This window comes from Chiloscyllium plagiosum, unplaced genomic scaffold, assembly GCF_037043375.1.
Source record: "Chiloscyllium plagiosum isolate Xiang-an unplaced genomic scaffold, Cpla_swu_hap1 HiC_scaffold_4, whole genome shotgun sequence".
NCBI classification, from domain to species: Eukaryota; Metazoa; Chordata; class Chondrichthyes; order Orectolobiformes; family Hemiscylliidae; genus Chiloscyllium; species Chiloscyllium plagiosum.
Window position 1 is genome coordinate 5,382,993 of NW_028270142.1, and position 16,158 is coordinate 5,399,150.

Here is a 16,158-nt window from a genome sequence, read left to right on the forward strand (position 1 = left end):
TCCACGTTACATACCATTTGTCAGATTTTTGCCCACTCGCTTAGTCTACCTATATCTTTATGTAACCTCCTTACATCGTCATAACTAACTTTCCGATTTAAATTTGTGCTACCAGAAATTTGGCAACCATAACTTCCATTCCTTCATCCAAGACATTTACATAAATTATTAACAGAAAGTCCCAACACCCGTTCTCTGTGGCATACCACTTATTACATCTTGCCAACTTATGACCCACTTAGGCTGACTGTCTGTTTCCTGTCAGAAAGTAAATCTTCTATCTCTACCAAATTGTTAGCTCACACCATGCCCTTTAATTTTCCACAATAAATTTTTAATGTGGTACTTTATTAAGTGCCTTCTGGAAATGTACTGGTAATATCTTCACTGGTTCTCCATTATCCACAGCACATGATGTTTTCTCAAAGAATGCCAATAGAATGGTTAAACATGATTTCCTGTTCACGAAACCATGTCGACTCCGCCTGATTACTTTGACTTTATGCACATGCCCTCCTGTAATACCTTTAATAATAACTTTCAACATTTAACCTAAGACAGATATTAAGATGACTGACCTGTGGTTTCCTACATTTTGGATTAAAGGAGTTACGTCTGCTATCTTCAAATCCAAAGCAATCTTACCAAAATTTTGGAAAGGTAAACTTAATACATCAATCATCTCAGCATCAATTTCTTTTAAGACTCTTGAATAAAGCCCATTAGAACCTAGGCAACAGTCAGCTCACGGCTCCAACAATTTACCACTTATCTGGTATTTGTAATTTTCCTGAGTTTCTCCCTCTATTCCATTTCCTGATTTATAGTTTCTCCCAAGATGGGGTTACTTGAATTCTTGAATCCTTGATAGTGAGAGCAATGCAAAAAACATATTTAATTCAAAACTGCCATCCATTTCCCATTATTAATTCTTCTGACTTACTTTCTATAGGATCGATACTTAATTCTACTAGAATACTGAATGGCCTGCACAGAGTAGGTGTTGGGAAGATGTTTCCATTGGTAAGAGAGACTAGAACCTGAGGGCACAGCTTTAGAGTAAAGGGAAAAACCTTTTAGAACGGAGATAAGGAGAAACTTCTTCAGCCAGAGAGTGAGGAATCTATGGAATTCACTCCCACAGAAGGCTGTGGAGGGCAGGTCATTTTAGACTGAGATAGATAGGTTCTTGAGTATCAAGGGTTACAGGGAGAAAGTGGGAGAATGGGGTTGAGAAATTTATCAGGGGTAAAAACGAGGACTGCAGATGCTGGAAACCTGAGTCTGGATTAGAGTAGTGCTGGAAAAGCACAGCAGGTCAAGCAGCATCCAAGGAGCAGGAAAATCGACATTTCAGCCATGAATGAATGGGGGAGCAGACTCAATGGGCTGAATGGCCTGATTTCTGCTTCTATGTCTTATAGTCTTATCTGTTTTTACATTTCTGGTTAGCTTTCGTTTGTACTTTAATTTTTCATTCCTTATTATTTGTATGGCCATTCCTTGATGTCTTTATATTGTGTCCAATCTTCAGGCCTGCCACCTAATATTTGCACTTATATGCTTTTTCTAACCTTTCTAGTTAACCTAAAATGGTGGGTTCCTCCCTTGGACTTCTTTGTATCTTTAGAATGTATCTATACTGTGGATTCTGAAAAATCCTTTTAAATATCTGTCACTTAAATATCATATACTAAATGTATCCTTTAGTTTAATCGACCAATTGTCTTTAGCCAGCTCTGCTTCCATTATCTCTTAATTGCCCTCATTTAAATTTTTAAAATAGTCCCAGATTCAGTCCTCTATCCCTCAAACTGGATATAAAATTCAATATTATTATAGTAATTGCTACCTGGGGAATATTCACTATGAGATCATTAATTAATCCTATCTCATTGCATAATACCATGTCTAGAACAGCCCATGGTCTGGACAGCTCCAGGATATGCTGGTATCCCTAATTATCCAAAAACATTCTATGAACTTGAATTAACTCTACAATTTAAGGAGATTCAGCCTCATTAACCATGTGAGGCTGAATCTCCTTAAATTGTAGAGTTAATTCAAGTTCATAGAATGTTTCGTAACTGCTCATTGATGGTCAATGGCCATGTCATGTATGGTGTTGTTCAAAAAATAAAGTTTATGAAATTGCTTGCCGTGCTAACTGATACATCAGTCCCCTGCTTGGCTTTCATATACACTGCACATTGGTTGTTACTGCAGCTAAACCCTGTTAACTGGAAGATGTTGAAAAGTTGACAGAGGAAATGATCTCAATTATCACAAGGTTTTCACCTCAAGGTGCTACCTGCTTATGGGTGATCTTGTAACAGATGACATGCTCCGAATCTGGCTCCCTGTTGACCCGGGGTACATTGAACCAGTTCTCCTTGATCATTGCTGAAATGTGGTGCGCTGGTCCCTGGAGAAATACAAGGTGGTATCGTGGGACATACATTCAGCAGGCACTAATACATGATGAACTCTCTATTAGCAAACTCAGTTCAAGTTAGGACTGAATGTGTGTGTTTACTTTGTACGAAAATCCACATGTGTAATTTGTGCAAAACTAATTTAGCCCAGTTTAGTTTGTAATTTACAGTTGTTATTAATCTGAAATCTACAGTTTACATTTTGTCAGTGCTAGCCTTAAGTAGGCTTTTTGTTTCAAGGATTTCAGTGGAAATGCAGATAACTTAAGAATCAGTTGAAACTGTATCACCAGTAAGGGCTCACATCTTTGATGGGAGCATTTATATGTAGCCAATTTAGCAGAACATAGTGCTTGAGAGTATGATTTACATAAAAGGAGTTGAACATCCCAAAGAATTAAGTGGAGGAAGATAGGAAGATCTGGTTGCTATTCCATGAGAAAACAATTGATTTGATTCGTAGCATTGGTGAATATTGTTAGGCTTTAAGGTAAAACTGAGGTATTTAGACTGTATTGAGGTCTCCAGTTGGTTGGCTTGTTTTCTTTAAAAATAGCTTGTTAGGTATAACATTGATGCTGGTGCAAAACGAAATAGAATAAAGGATAGATAGTAGGGATACTAAAGTGATTAATGAACAAAATCAAACAAAATACCATAGGAATAGCAGGTCAAGTGATGTGTTGGTGCTGCAGCATGTGGGAGCAGATGGACACCAAAGTGAACTCATCTGCAGCAAGTCTTTAAAGTTTGGGCAATTTTTGATCAAAATCAGAGTTTGAATTGCAGACATTGTATCACATCCATCAGCGGAAATTATCTCGACCCTTTGCCGCAGGAGGTGACCAAACACCTCAGATTAGATAAATTCATGACCAGGGACATGAGATTGTGACAGGTATGGGGACACAAGGGTTAGGTTTAAAGGAGCCTTAGACCCTGTAATTGTCCAGTGGTTATGAGGTTCACACAAGCTGTATGAATGAGAATGGGGTCCACAGGGAGAGTGACAATACAGTATAGGGAGATGTTCACATAGAAGGTGACAATAGGAATTTAGTGGTTCTAGGGGACAATATCATTTGGGATAAAGATAATGTTCTATGCAGCCATTGGCATGAGTCCCAAAAGGTGTATTGCCTCCCCGGTGCCAAGTTTTAAGGACATCTCATTAGGGCTAGAGATTTAGGAAACAGGGAATTAAGTTGCCATTATTCATATTGGTACAAGTGATTTACTCAGTTAATGCTGGCATGGAGAAATATTTTTATGAAGACAATTTGAGTAGGTGAGCTTGTACTCACCAGAGTTTAGAAGAATAAGGGGTGACTTTATTGAAGCATGGACGGTAAGTTCTTTGACATATGTGGAGGGGTTGCTTCTCCTTGTGGGAGAACCTAGGACCAGTGGACATGTAAGACCGAGATAAGGAGGAATTCCTTCTCTAATAGGATAGTCCATGAAATCAGGCGTAGGGATGTCGGATGCAATTAACCCACTCCTATCCATTGCATTGCAAGCATCATATTAAATTCTTATTGCGTGCTTTTGTAAATAAGGTTCCTCACAGCCAGTGCTACACATGCTATTCTTTGTATGTATGAGTAGGGTAGTGTCAGGTGTATTTAAGCCAATTCCAATTGAACGGCCCTGGGTCTGGTGTCACATTGCCTGACCCCATTTGAAACACTGTATGCACAACAGCATCACTGACCTACCCATTCCCAAAGTCTTAAAAAATCCACCAAGGGCATCAAATCGTGTCAATTATTTCTGTAAAACTCATTCGTGCAGCTAGTATGAATTAAGCATTAAATGTAATTCAGCACAAGTCACTTCTGTAGATTAACTTATAATTCTGGACATTTTACACACAATTGGAAATGAGTGTGATGGAAAATGCCGGGTTAATCTTCACTCTAATCACGAAGCATTTTGAATTTTGCATGCTCTCATTTATACCATGTCAGCAGTGTCATTACACTGATATCTTCTTAACTTTATATCTTAACTGATAACTACATAAGAAAAAATGTATGAGTTTTAGTTTAGTCAGCGTTAAGCATCTTAGATATCTATAATTCTGTGAAGTTACTTTAACAATTGTACTTTAACAAGAAGCCATTAACTAAATATAAATTATAGGTTAAGATTCTCTATAAAATGTTTGTTTTTGTTTCAGTCCAAAGACGATACTAAAACTTTGTTTATGAATATGTGGATGTGCCTACTAGAGAAGGTGCAAAGCTAGACCTACTCTTGAGAAATAAGGCAGAGCAGCTGACTGAGGTGTCAGTGGGGGAGCACTTTGGGGCCAGTGACCATAATTCTATTAGTTTTAAAATAGTGATGGAAAAGGATAGACCGGATCTAAAAGTTGAAGTTCTAAATTGGAAGAAGGCTAATTTTGATGGTATTAGGCAAGAACTTTCAAAAGCTGATTGGGGGCAGATGTTCGCAGGTAAAGGGCGGGAAAATGGGAAACCTTCAGAAATGTGATAACAAGAGTCCAGAGACAGTATATTCCTATTAGGGTGAAAGGGAAGGCTGGTAGGTATAGGGAATGCTGGATGACTAAAGAAACTGAGGGTTTGATTAAGAAAAAGAGGGAAGCATATATAAGGTATAGGCAGGATAGATCATGCGAATCCTTAGAAGAGTATAACGGCAGTAGGAGTATACTTAAGAGGGAAATTAGGAGGGAAAAAAGGGGACTTGAGATAGCTTGGTAAATAGAATTAAGGAGAATCCAAAGGGCTTTTATAAATACATTAAGGACAAAAGAGTAACTAGGGAGAGAATAGGGCCCCTCAAAGATCAGCAAGGCAGCCTTTGTATGGAGCCGCAGGAGATGGAGGAGATACTAAATGAGTATTTTGCATCAGTATTTACTGTGGAAAAGAATATGGAAGATATAGAATGTAGGGAAATAGATGGTGACATCTTGAAAAATGTCCATATTACAGAGGAGGAAGTGCTGGATATCTTGAAACACATAAAAAATCCCTAGGACCTGAGTAGATGTACCTTAGACTCTGTGGGAAGCTAGGGAAGTGGTTGCTGGGCCTCTTGCTGAGATATTTGTATCATCAATAGTCACAGGTGAGGTGCCAGAAGACTGGTGGTTGGCTAACATGGTGCCACTGTTTAAGCAGGGTGGTAAGGACACGCCAGGGAACTATAGACCAGTGAGCCTGATCTCAGTGGTGGGCAAATTGTTGGAGGGAATCCTGAGGGTCAGGATGTACATGTATTTGGAAAGGCAAGGACTGATGAAGGATAGTCAACATGGCTTTGTGTGTGGGAAATCATGTCTCACAAAATTGATTGAGTTTTTTGACCAAGTAACAAAGGGGATTGATGATGGCAGAGTGGTAGATGGTTTGCCTTGGTTAGCAAGGTTAGATCTCATGGAATACAGGGAGAACTAGCCATTTGGATACAGAACTGGCTCAAAGGTAGAAGACAGAGGGTGGTGGTGGAGGATTGTTTTTCAGACTGGAGGCCTGTGACCAGTGGAGTGTCACAAGGATCGGCACTGGATGCATTACTTTTCATCATTTATATAGATGATTTGGACATGAACATCAGAGGTATAGTTAGTAAGTTTGCAGATGACACCAAAATTGGAGGTGTAGTGGACAGCGAAGATGATTACCTTAGATTACAAGGGGTCCTTGATCAGATGTGCCAATGGCCTGAGAAGTGCCAGATGGAGTTTAATTTAGATAAGTGCTAGGTGCTGCATTTTGGGAAAGCAAATCTTAGGAGGGCTTATACACTGAATGGTAAGGTCCTAGGGAGTGTTGCTGAACAAAGGGACCTTGGAGTGTAGGTTCATAGCTCCTTGAAAGTGGAGTCGCAGATAGATAGGATAGTGAAGAAGGCATTTGGTATGCTTTCCTTTATTGGTCAGAGTATTGAGTACAGGGATTGGGAGGTCATGTTGTAGCTGTACAGGACATTGGTTAGGCCAATTTTGGAAAATTGCATTCACTTCTGGTCTCCTTCCTGTCGGAAGAATGTTGTGAAACTTGAAAGGGTTCAGAAAAGATTTTCAAGGATGTTGCCAGGGTTGGAGGGTTTGAGCTATAGGGAGAGGCTGAACAGGCTGGGGCTGTTTTCCCTGGAGCGTCAGAGGCTGGGGGCGACCTTATAGAGATTTATAAAATCATGAAGGGCACAGATAGGATAAATTGACAAAGTCTTTTCCCTGGAGTGGGGGAGTCCAGAACTAGAGGGCATAGATTTTTGGTGAGAGGTGAAAGATATAAAAGGGATCTAAGGACAACTTTTCACACAGAGGGTGGTACGTGTATGGAATGAGCTGCCAGAGGATGTGGTGGAGGCTGGTACAATTGCAACATTTAAAAAGGTATCTGGATGGGTATATGAATAGGAAGGGTTTGGAGGGATATGGGCTGGGTGCTGGCAAGTGGGACTAGATTGGGTTGGGATATCTGGTTGGCATGGATGACTTGGACCGAAGGGTCTGTTTCTGTGCTGTGCATCTCTTTGGCTCTATGACTCAGCCACATTCTCAAACAGACTCGCTACCACAGCCACATCTCCTTCCTCAGCACCTGCCTACGGAACCGACTTATCCCGCACGGACTCCGGACTATGTTCCGACCAACAAAACTTGGACCCAACCAGGACAACCAGTACCTACAACAAATCCGAAGCCTCCAGCAACAGACCTCCCTCCGGATTCTCCGCTCCACGCTTGCAGCCATGCGCTGCTACCTACACTCCCTGCAATTAGACCTACCCCAGCTCAGGACAACACTCTCACAGACCTGTAAAGGACCTCTACTGTTCTTCATCCACAGAAGGATCCATAAACTAAACAAACAGTTCTTCCTGGCCATATCGGAAATCAAAGACAGTAAGTACCAAAAACTTTCATGTACTTACCCCCACACTCCGGATTCCTCAACTGTTCCAGAATCTTCCATCGGCCTCCGAAATCAGTCTGGCGCCATTACACACGCGGCCGCTACATCGCCCGCGGCAATACCTGCCGCCGCCGCCGACGATGACGTCACCTCCGCCCCCACCGACCTCGCAGCCTACCTCTTCATAGCCAACTGCCGCCGCGATATTAACCGCCACCTGAACTCCCCCACCCCACTCACCCACTCCAACCTCTCACCCTCGGAACGGGCAGCCCTCCACTCACTCCGTTCCAACCCCAACCTCACTATCAAACCAGCAGACAAGGGAGGCGCGGTAGTAGTTTGGCGCACCGACCTCTACACCGCTGAGGCCAAACGCCAGCTCGCAGATACCTCCTCCTACTGCCCCCTTGACCATGACCCCACCCCCCACCACCAAACCATCATCTCCCAGACCATCCATAACCTCATCACCTCAGGGGACCTCCCATCCACCACCTCCAACCTCATAGTCCCACAACCCCGCACCTCCCGCTTCTACCTCTTGCCCAAAATCCACAAACCTGACTGCCCCGGCCGACCCATTGTCTCCGCCTGCTCCGGCCCCACCGAACTCATCTCTGCGTACCTTGACACCGTCCTGTCCCCCTTAGTCCAAGAACTTCCCACCTATGTTCGGGACACCACCCATGCCCTCCACCTGCTCCATGATTTTCGCTTCCCCGGTCCCCAACGCCTTATTTTCACCATGGACATCCAGTCCCAGTACACCTCCATCCCCCATCACGAAGGACTCAAAGCCCTCCGCTTCTTTCTTTCCCGCCGTACCGACCAGTACCCTTCCACTGACACCCTCCTTCGACTGACTGAACTGGTCCTCACCCTGAACAACTTCTCTTTCCAATCCTCCCACTTCCTCCAAACGAAAGGAGTAGCCATGGGCACCCGCATGGGCCCCAGCTATGCCTGCCTCTTCGTAGGATATGTGGAACAATCCATCTTCCGCAACTACACTGGCCCCACCCCCCACCTTTTCCTCCACTACATCGATGACTGTATCGGCGCCACCTCGTGCTCCCACGAGGAAGTTGAACAGTTCATCCACTTCACCAACACCTTCCACCCCGACCTCAAATTCACCTGGACAGTCTCAGATTCCTCCCTCCCCTTCCTCGACCTTTCTATTTCTATCTCAGGCGACCGAATCAACACGGACATCTACTACAAACCGACCGACTCCCTCAGCTACCTGGACTACACCTCCTCCCATCCTGCCCCCTGTAAAAACGCCATCCCATTCTCCCAATTCCTTCGACTCCACCGCATCTGCTCCCAGGAGGACCAGTTCCAAAAACGCACAACCCAGATGGCCTCCTTCTTCAAGGACCGCAATTTCCCCCCCGACGTGGTCGACGATGCCCTCCACCGCATCTCTTCCACTTCCCGCTCCTCCACCCTTGAACCCCGCCCCTCCAACCGCCACCAGGACAGAACCCCACTGGTCCTCACCTACCACCCCACCAATCTCCATGTACAGCGCATCATCCGCCATCATTTCCGCCACCTCCAAACGGACCCCACCACCAAGGATATATTTCCCTCCCCTCCCCTATCAGCATTCCGTAAAGACCACTCCCTCCGTGACTCCCTCGTCAGATCCACACCCCCCACCAACTCAACCTCCACTCCCGGCACCTTCCCCTGCAACCGCAGGCGGTGCAAGACTTGCGCCCACACCTCCCCCCTCACCTCCCTCCAAGGCCCCAAAGGAAACTTCCATATCCGCCACAGATTCACCTGCACCTCCACACATATCATCTATTGCATCCTCTGCACCCGATGTGGCCTCCTCTATATTGGGGAGACAGGCCGGCTACTTGCGGAGCGTTTCAGAGAACACCTCTGGGACACCCGGACCAACCAACCCAACCACCCTGTAGCTCAACATTTCAATTCCCCCTCCCACTCCACCAAGGATATGCAGGTCTTTGGACTCCTCCATCGTCAGACCACAACAAAACGACGGTTGGAGGAAGAACGCCTCATCTTCCGGCTAGGAACCCTCCAACCACAAGGGATGAACTCGGATTTCACCAGTTTCCTCATTTCCCCTCCCCCCACCCTGTCTCAGTCAAATCCATCAAATTCAGCACCGCCTTCCTAACCTGAGATCTTCTTCCCGACCTCTCCGCCCCCACCCCAGTCTGACCTATCATCCTCACCTTGACCTCTGTCCACCTATCACATTTCCGACGCCCCTCCCCCAAGTCCCTCCTCCCTACCTTTTATCTTAGCCTGCTGGACAAACTTTCCTCATTCCTGAAGAAGGGCTTATGCCCGAAACGTCGATTCTCCTGTTCCCTGGATGCTGCCTGACCTGCTGCGCTTTTCCAGCAACACATCTCCGTCTATGACTCTATAACTAGTGTAATGAATAATTCAATGATTAAAGGATTCAAGACCAAGACATTGCATGCCCACATCACAAGTTTGCAAGCTGGTGGTATGATTAAAAACAGGTAAATTATGATTATGTAACTGATCACTTGACTCTGGCATCAGTTCAGAATGAAAGCATTAGTCTTGAACAAATGTACCAGTCTCTGTGAGGCAATTGGTCAGGCTTTTGGCTATTTACTGAAAGGTTGATGGCTTGAGACTACTCCAACCTCATCCATTCACTTTGGTGCAATGTTAGTGTCCAGACCTTTGAACCAGCTAGATTGGGGTCAAGTCCCACCTGATCCAAAGGCATCGTAACCTGTCTGAATGGGTTGATTAAAAATATCTATAAAGTGTAACTCTTTTAATCATATACAAGAAAGCTTTATTGTTTATCAACATAAATAATGGAGAGTCACTCTACATATAGAATTGAAGAGCCTTGCTTCGACATAAAGACCATTCAGCCTCAGAGAACAGTGTAGACACACACTACCTGAAATGCTCCAGACTGTTACCACAATATGCAGGCACCAGGATTGAGCTAAAGCAAGCTCAGTGTTGAAAGATCGCATTCAGCATATATTTTACTGTACTGTCAGGATCAAAAAAAAGCTATCCTGATGAGAATATTGCTCAGAGTGTTATACCCTTATTAATCAACTTCATTTATCTCATGTGTAAAAAGCCCACAATCATTAACAGGCTCTAAAAATACCTTATTAGAATTCTGCTGGGACATGTATACTAATCAGGGTATACACAGGAAGCCTTGAATACCACTATACAGCTCCAATTACCACCTGCTTCAGCTGCAGTTTGAGAGAAACTAAGAAAATTGAATCTGAAGAAAACATTATTTATTTATATATTTTGAAATGACCTCTTTAAGTCACCGCTCACATTGATATTGAAAGACTTTGTGGTGCCTTGGTTCAGATTACTGTCAAACTGGTTGTTGTTGATGAACACCTCTATTCCATGTAAAAGGTGGTAGAAACTCTGGAAAGGGCTCTATCTCAGTGAGAAGTGGTGCACAGCGTGTAGTTCACTGCATATAAAGTCATGGTTATTCAACCATAACTTCCAAGATAGCGGCAAATTAATCCTGCATGATGAGGTTGCACCGTTGGGAAGGAATACCTCTGAAAGTTCACCAACACAAAGATAACATTCACCATATAACAACAATTATTTAAAGGAGTTATAGCCTTTCCCCTGCCAACTCTGTACTCACTGATTAAACTACATACTTGAAAATGAAAATACAATGACACTTGGGAAGCTGAACAAGTTGGTAAAAATCATGCAAAAATGAAGCAGATGCATATGTATTCTAAGTACATCTCAGTGAGTGACTAGTCTGTAATATGTCACCATGCTGTGGAGGTGCTGGTGTTGGACTGGGGGTGGACAAATTCGGATGTCACACGCTACCAGGTTATAGTCCAACAAGCTTATTTAAAATCACAATCTTTTCGAGTGCTGCCCTTCATCGGGTGCCCAGCCTAGGATTTTAAATAAATCTGTTGGACTCGAACCTGGTGTCATGTGACTTCTGACTCTGTTATGTAAGGAAAAGCAGAATTTATAATTCCGAATTTTGTAAGAGTTATGGCATTTTGCTTTTAATCAACTTCAATAAGTTGCAAAGTCAAAAAAGAGCAGCAGTGTGACTTTGTGTTTTCTGTCATGATCTACACATAAGATAGTGATTAAGCAAAATAATGAAAGTTAAACAGTACAATGAATTAAACTCCTATTTCTTATCTCCTAATGTGTCACTCAAAAAGCTATAGGTACTTGAGGTCCCTCATTATATCTTGTGAGTTGAAGAATCTGCTACTGGGCTTTCTTCTTCCACAAGCCTATCTTCCCTGTACAATATACACCACTTTTTCTTTGAGATTTCTATAGCTCCATACATTGTAAGTTTGATTTTGTCAGCAATGCTGTAAGTAGGACCTGAGGCATTTGCTTGCCATGCAGGCTTAGTGGTGACATCAAAGAAATTTACCACCTACCCTGTTGAGATCATTCCTCGCTGTGCATCACACACATTCACAATTTCTGGCCTGAACAGTGCCCAGTCAATTACTCCAGTAAGGTTAATCACTTCCAAGTTTCGATGTACAAATGAAGCTAACCGTTTCAAACTGCTGTAGTTGTGTCTTAAAATAATGCAAGAAGAGAACAGGAAAGCAGTGTCTAACACAGAAAGGTAAGCAGGACGGTGTCCAGAGAATATCAGTCATGTTCTGAGGAAAATCAAAGTGTACTGTCATGGGGAAATAACTCATTGATTGGTGGGCATTTTTATTTATATTTTAAAACTCAAGTAATTTATTTGTAATTATAAGCTTTCATTTGAACTTTTACTAGCAGCAATAAAGCTTATTAGAAGATGTACTTTTTATAAATTAAAATAAATTAAGTTATTAATAAACTAAGTAGCATGTAATAAAAATGCTAGGGCAGGTGGTGTGTGTTGACTGCAGTACATGTGAACTGATGGATACCAGTGTGATCCAAGGCAGACTTATCTGTAATATGTGTTGGCAGCTTGAGGAATGTTGGCTCAGAGTTAATGAGCTGGATGCTGAGCTACAGACACTGCAATCCATCAGGGAGGGATGAAGTTACCAAGATACATTGATTCAGGAGGCAGCCTTTATGAGAACACCATCTGATTTTGTGGATCCAGTTGGTTTACATGGATCGTACCAACTTAGATAGCACCAGGAAATAAGTTCTGCTTAGATAGTATCTGAGCCATTAGAGTCACAAAGAACTCCCTGGATTATTATTCAAACTACAAGAAAATCAGTTTATGGTAAATAAAGTCAGAAGTCACGCAATAACAGATTATGGTCCAACAAGCTTATCTGTAATCACAAGCTTTTGGAGCGCTGCTCCTTCCTCTTGACGATTTCAAATAAACCTATTGGATTTTAATCTGGTGTGGTGTGACTTCTGACCTTGTCCAGGTGAAAGGGAGGACTGCAGATGCTGGAGATTAGAGTCAAGAGTGTGGTGCTGGAAGAGCACAGCAGGTCAGGCAGCATCCGAGGAGCAGGAAAATTGACGTTTCAGGCAAAAGCTCCAGGAAAGGTAAGAGAGGCAGGCAGCTAGTGCAGGAGTCTTTTGTGGATATACCCATTTCAAACAGGTATGCTGTTTTGGAAAATGTAGGGGGTGATGGATTCTCAGGGGAAAATAGCACGAACAGCGAAGTTTCTGGTATTGAGACTGTCTCTAATGCAATGAGGGGTACATCAGGTTCCAAGAGATCAATTGTGTTAGGGGATTCTCTAGTCCGAGGTACAGACAGATGTTTCTGTGGCGAGCAGTGAAAAAGCAGAATGGTGTATTGCTTCCCTGGCGCCAGGATCAAGGATGTCTCAGAGAGGGTGCAGAATGTTCTCATGGGGGAGAGGGGCCAGCAAGAGGTCATTGTCCACATTGGAACCAATGACATAGGAAGGGAAAAGGTTGATATTTTGAAGGGAGATTATACAGAGTTAGGCAGAAATTTAAAAAGGAGGTCCTCAAGGGTAGTAATATCTGGATTACTCCCGGTGCTACGAGCTGGTGAGGGCAGGAATAGGAGGACAGAGCAGATGAATGCATGGCTGAGGAGCTGATGTATGGGAGAAAGATTCACATTTTTGGATCATTGGAATCTCTTTTGGGGTAGAAGTGACCTGTACAAGAAAGACAGATTGCACCTAAATTGGAAGGGGACTAATATATTGGCAGGGAGATTTGCTTGAACTGCTTGGGAGGATTTAAACTAGTAAGATGGGGGCGGGGGGCGGTGGGACCTAGGGAGATAGTGAGGAAAGAGATCAATCTGAGACTGATTCAGTTGAGAACAGAAGCGAGTCAAACAGTCAGGGCAGGCAGGGACAAGATAGGATTAATAAATTAAACTGCATTTATTTCAATGCAAGGGGCCTAACAGGGAAGGCAGATGAACTCAGGGCATGGTTAGGAACATGGGATTGGGATATCATAGCAATTCCAGAAACACGGCTCAGGGATGGGCAGGACTGGCAGCTTAATGTTCCAGGATACAAATGCTACAGGAAGGATAGAAAGGGAGGCAAGAGAGGAAGGGAGTGGCATTTTTGTAAGGGATAGCATTACAGCTGTGCTGAGGGAGGATATTCCCAGAAATACATCCGAGGTTATTTAGGGGGCACTGAGAAATAAGAAAGGGATGATAACCTTATTGGGATTGTATTATAGACCCCCCTAATAGTCAGAGGGAAATTGAGAAACAAACTTATACGGAGATCTCAGCTATCTGTAAGAATAATAGGGTGGTTATGGTAGGGGATTTTAACTTTCCAAACATAGACTGGGACTGCCATAGTGTTAATGGTTTAGATGGAGAGGAATTTGTAAAGTGTATACAAGACAATTTTCTGATTCAGTATGTGGATGTACCTACTAGAGAAGGTGCAAAACTTGACTTACTCTTGGGAAATAAGGCAGGGCAGGTAACTGAGGTGTCAGTGGGGGAGCACTTAGGGGCCAGCGACCATAATTCCATTTGTTTTAAAATAGTGATGGAAAAGGATAGATCTGATCTAAAAGTTGAAGTTCTAAATTGGAGAAAGACCAATTTTGACGGCATTAGGCAAGAACTTTCAAAAGCTGATTGGGGGCAGATGTTCGCAGGTAAAGGGACGGCTGGAAAATGGGAAGCCTTTAGAAATGAGATAACAAGAATCCAGAGAAAGTATATTCCTGTCAGGATGAAAGGGAAGGCTGGTAGGTATAGGGAATGCTGGATGACTAAAGAAATTGAGGGTTTGGTTAAGAAAAAGAAGGAAGCATATGTAAGGTATAGACAGGATAGATCGAGTGAATCCTTAGAAGAGTATAAAGGAAGTAGGAGTATACTTAAGAGCGAAATCAGGAGGGCAAAAAGGGGACATGAGCTAGCGTTGGCAAATAGAATTAAGGAGAATCCAAAGAGCTTTTACAAATTCATTAAGGACAAAAGGGTAACTAGGGAGAGAAAAGGCCCCTCAAAGATCAGCAAGGTGGCCTTTGTGTGGAGCTGCAGAAAATGGGGGAGATACTAAATGAGTATCTTGCATCAGTATTTACTGTGGAAAAGTATATGGAAGATATAGATGGTGACATCTTGAAAAATGTCCATATTACAGAGGCAGAAGTCTTGAAACGCTTAAAAGTGGATAAATCCCCAGGACCTGATCAGATGTACCCTAGAACTCCGTGGGAAGGTAGAGAAGTGATTGCTGAGCCTCTTGCTGTGATATTTGTATCATCGATAGTCACAGGTGAGGTGCCAGAAGACTGGAGGTTCGCAAACGTGGTGCCACTGTTTAAATAGGGTGGTAAGGACAAGCCAGAGAACTATAGACCAGTGAGCCTGACCTCAGTGGTGGGCAAGTTGTTGAAGGGAATCTTGAGGGACAGGATGTACATGTATTTGGAAAGACAAAGACTGATTAGGGATAGTCAACATGATTTTGTGCGTGGAAAATCATGTCTCACAAACTTGATTGAATTTTTTGAGGAAGTAACAAAGAGGATTGATGAGGGCAGAGCAGTAGATGTGATCTATATGGGCTTCAGTAAGGCATTCGACAAGGTTCCCCATGGGGGACTGATTAGCAAGGTCAGATCTCACGGAATACAGGGAGAACTAGCCATTTGGATACAGAACTGGCTCAAAGGTAGAAGACAGAGGGTGGTGGTGGAGGGTTGTTTTTCAGACTGGAGGCCTGTGACCAGTGAAGTGCCACAAGGATCGGTGCTGGGTCCTCTACTTTCCGACATTTATATAAATGATTTGGATGTTAGCATTAGAGATACAGTTAGTAAGTTTGCAGATGACATCAAAATTGGAGGTGTAGTGGACAGCGAAGAGGGTTACCTCAGATTACAACAGGATTTTGACCAGATGGGCCAATGGGCTGAGAAGTGGCAGATATAGTTTAATTCAAATAAATGCAAGATGCACCATTTTGGGAAAGCAGATCTTAGCAGGACTTATACACTTGATGATAAGATACTAGGGAGTGTTGCTGAACAAAGAGACCTTGGAGTACAGGTTCATAATTCCTTGAAAGTGGAGTTGCAGGTAGATAGGATAGTGAAGAAGACGTTTGGTATGCTTTCCTTTAATTATCAGAGTATTGAGTACAGGAGTTGGGAGGTCATGTTATGGCTGTACAGGACATCGGTTAGGCCACTGTTGAAATATTGCATGCAATTCTGGTCTCCTTCCTAGCGGAAAGATGTTGTGAAACTTGAAAAGGTTAAGAAGAAATTTACAAGGATGTTGGAGGATTTGAGCTATAGGGAGAGGCTGAACAGGCTGGGGCTGTTTTCCCTGGAGCGGT

At 43.2% G+C, this 16,158-nt stretch overlaps 1 protein-coding gene across 4 annotated transcripts in view; it reads right to left on the minus strand.

Annotated features, from left to right (window-relative positions):
- Positions 1-16,158, minus strand: part of LOC148150072 (uncharacterized) — a 171,485-nt gene that overhangs the window by 69,981 nt on the left and 85,346 nt on the right. For 2 of the 4 annotated variants that reach the window (XM_087985805.1, XM_087985806.1), the window contains exon 1: positions 2,312-2,422. The exons of the other annotated variants lie outside the window; for them this stretch is intronic. In XM_087985805.1, the coding sequence (XP_087841931.1) occupies positions 2,312-2,401 (90 nt within the window). In that variant the 5' untranslated portion in view covers positions 2,402-2,422. Of the gene's footprint in view, positions 1-2,311; positions 2,423-16,158 lie in introns of those variants that run through there. 4 annotated transcript variants of the gene reach the window in all.